Source organism: Polistes canadensis, unplaced genomic scaffold, assembly GCF_001313835.1.
Source record: "Polistes canadensis isolate GaletaPanama2010 unplaced genomic scaffold, ASM131383v1 scaffold_0, whole genome shotgun sequence".
NCBI classification, from domain to species: domain Eukaryota; kingdom Metazoa; phylum Arthropoda; class Insecta; order Hymenoptera; family Vespidae; genus Polistes; species Polistes canadensis.
In genome coordinates, this window is record NW_014569547.1 from 1751115 (window position 1) to 1754388 (window position 3274).

The 3274-nt window shown below is 25.2% G+C and overlaps 1 protein-coding gene across 6 annotated transcripts in view; it reads right to left on the reverse strand.

Annotated features, from left to right (window-relative positions):
• LOC106793125 (cell growth regulator with RING finger domain protein 1-like) overlaps positions 1 to 3274 on the reverse strand; it is a 23870-nt gene that overhangs the window by 14878 nt on the left and 5718 nt on the right. For all 6 annotated transcript variants that reach the window (XM_014759824.1, XM_014759815.1, XM_014759804.1 and 3 more), the window contains one exon: positions 820 to 977. In XM_014759824.1, the coding sequence (XP_014615310.1) occupies positions 820 to 977 (158 nt within the window). The remainder of the gene's footprint in view (positions 1 to 819; positions 978 to 3274) is intronic.

The following is a 3274-nucleotide window of genomic DNA, read 5'->3' on the forward strand; positions in this document are numbered from 1 at the left end:
TATATATATCAATTAATTAAATAATAAACGAATTAAATGTTAAAATTAATTTTCGAGATTTGTCAACATACAAAGAGACATCTTTAAATCTCATCTTGTTAAAAAGATATTAGTGTTAATAATTATAATTGTTCCGCAATATCGTCGTAGAAAAATATTGCATAATATAATGAACGCGCGTACTCGTTCCACCGGTTCATCCGTTCATGAATGTGAAATCGTATGAGATAACTTTAAAGTGAACTTACAGAGACACGCATAAGAAAACAGAGTGGAGATTAAAAGATATATGAAGTAAGATGAATAAGAAAGAACTTACGTGAAAAAGATGCTTGTTTAACAAGCATCTTATGAAATAGAAGAAGATTACGATAATAAATAGAAATTTTATATTTTAATTATAATAAAAAGAAAAAAGAAAAAAAAGGAAAGAGAAGAGAGATTATGAAAATATAATTTAAATAAAGATAGGAATCATTTTAAGGAACGAATATTGACGAGAATATTGAGGAGAATATAAACAAGATCTAACGAAATAAATGAGATGATTGCAAGGAAAAAAGAAATCATGGAAGATAAGATAAAATGTTTAATATTCAATTAAGCTAGATGGAAATTTTGAACGATTGAAAATATCAGATTTTAACAAGATTAACATGAATTATTAAGTTTCGTACAATTTTTAGATAATAAATAAATAAATAAATATATAAGATATGAAATGTAAATGTATACACGAACAACACGTTGATTAGAATGAATAATAATAAGATGAGATCGAAATCATTTTTGTAGGAAAAAAAAAATTGAAGAACTTACCAGCATAGGTGCTCTTGAAGCTTTCGTGAAGTTTGAAGGTGAAGGGAATGTGAACCTTCATCATTTCCATTTGTGGAATACGTGGTGAATGTGCCATGACGCTGCCACTGCTGCCAAACATAAGCTCGTCCCCATGAACTCGTAGTACTATCATGTTCCTGCACCAACGAATTGTACTTATTTCAAACGACATTAATCATATCAAATTTTAATATTTATTTGTTTATAACAAAGCTAACTAGATTATCTTCATCTCGAAATTACATGAAATATCTTTTTTTTCTCTCTCTTATTTTTTAATTTATTTGTGATAATTAAAATAATATCTGTAATTTGATATTGAAAATTTAAGCCCAAAAATGGTAAAAATTTAAGCACTTAAATGGACAAAAAATTGTTAGAATCGATAGATTTTATAGATATATGTCATATATTTAATATAGTATTTAATTCAACTTAAAATTAATTGAAATATTATTTAATTAGTCACTCGTGTCGTGTGCCCACATAAATATTTTACTGCATCTAAAAAAAAAAAAAAAAAAAAAAAAAAAAAAAAAAAAAAAAAATAAACAAGTCGAAGATAATCCCGCTAACCTTTTATTATCATCGAGACGTATAAGTATATATAATTAAAATTCACCTTAAAAAAATTTTAATATGTTAATTTATTCAGCGGAGTGTCATTTATTGCAAGCAGATAATAAACGTCATATAAGCAAGTACATTTGTTAACATTTTTATCAAATACTATATCAAAACACTTCGTCTTTTTTTTTTTATGTTTTTGTTTTATTTTACAATTATGACGTGCTAATGGCTTTTATTATAACAAGTTTTTTTTTTAATAATTAAAATATTAAGATAAAATTATCATTAACGGTTGCTACTTTAAAACAACATAGTCATTTTATTTAAATATATGTCTGCATTTTAAATGTGTAGAAACATTTACTATTCGTTAATAAATATTAACGTATTCTAATGTACTATGTAATTTAGCAAGCTAAAATAATAACAAAACATTTTTACAATCACATATATATATATATATGTACCTGATATAATATTATATTCGAATTGTAACTATTTATGTATTATAAGTATTGTAACATGATTTCCATTGAAACTGTTCGAAGTATCCCACCTTCAACTTGAATGCAGACTTTAAAAACGATTTATCGTTGATCTTCTAACTCGTTCAAAAAATACCGGGTGTTGTTTGAATTTGTCGACAAGACGAAATAAAAAATAAACTTGAAAATAGTTGAAAGAAGCTATTAAAAATGAAATAACACGAATTACATGGTAGAAAAGAAACGGTTACAATTTGGAAACGAGGTCATATCGAGCATATAATTATATCAACGTTTCTTTTTTGTCTTATTATAGCATACTTGAAACTACCCTTTAAGTTATGCCAAGATATTTTGTAAACGTCCTGTATATTGATATATATATATATATATATTTATTTAATCCAATAAATTTGTATTAAAAAAAAAACACAATGATCGACCTTTGCACTTTTATTAAATCTTTCTCTTTCATTTGTTTTTTTTTTTTTGTAACTATTAACTTTAATTTTATTTAATCGCCATCTTTTTGACATATTCAATTGCCTTTTTTTTATTTCCCCACTAAACATCAATCAAATGCTCACAATCAGTTTCCTTTTCCTTGATCTAACAGAGAACATTTTGAATGAACATTCGAGGATGGAGTTACGTAAAGCTGCTGTTAAACTATGTACGCTTAGCAACGCCAATGACCCAAAGTAATTCTCGTTTCTGTGACGTCGTGACTTTTTTAGAAAGTAGTTGAAGCACGAGTATATGTACAACGAGAGGTAAGCTTCTAGGATTTACAAAGGATATTCCTTTTTCTTATCTTTGATGATCCCGATCAAATTATCGATTCAATTACGTGCAACACGTTTCGTGATTTTCTCTAATTCAAATTCTTGCGTTTTGTTACATTTATTTTTTATACTTTTTCTTTTTTTATGTATCTTTATTTAATTAGAAAAATTTATAGGATCGTTAGTATGTTCTCTATGTGCATAATTAATTTTTGCACAATCGTTTAAATTCTATTGTATATGAATAGTTTTTTATTTTTCTTCCTAATTTATTATTAATTAATTTTATTATACATTTCATATTCGTCATACAATTTATATTATTCGGTATAATGATTTATATTATGCCTATATAGTTTTAATATATTATGAAGAAAGAATAGCATAAGTAGGTTCATAACAGTTATGAAATTTGAAAGACCATAATTTCCTTTTCTTTTTGTAATAATTACAATAGGAGAAATTTATAGCAATTTACATTTCCCTTGACATGCTTCATGATATTTGTGAAAGCAACAAAATCGAGTTCCACGAAAGAGCAAAAATAAAGAAAAAAAAAAAAAAAAAAAAAAAAAAAAAAAAAAAAAAAAAAAA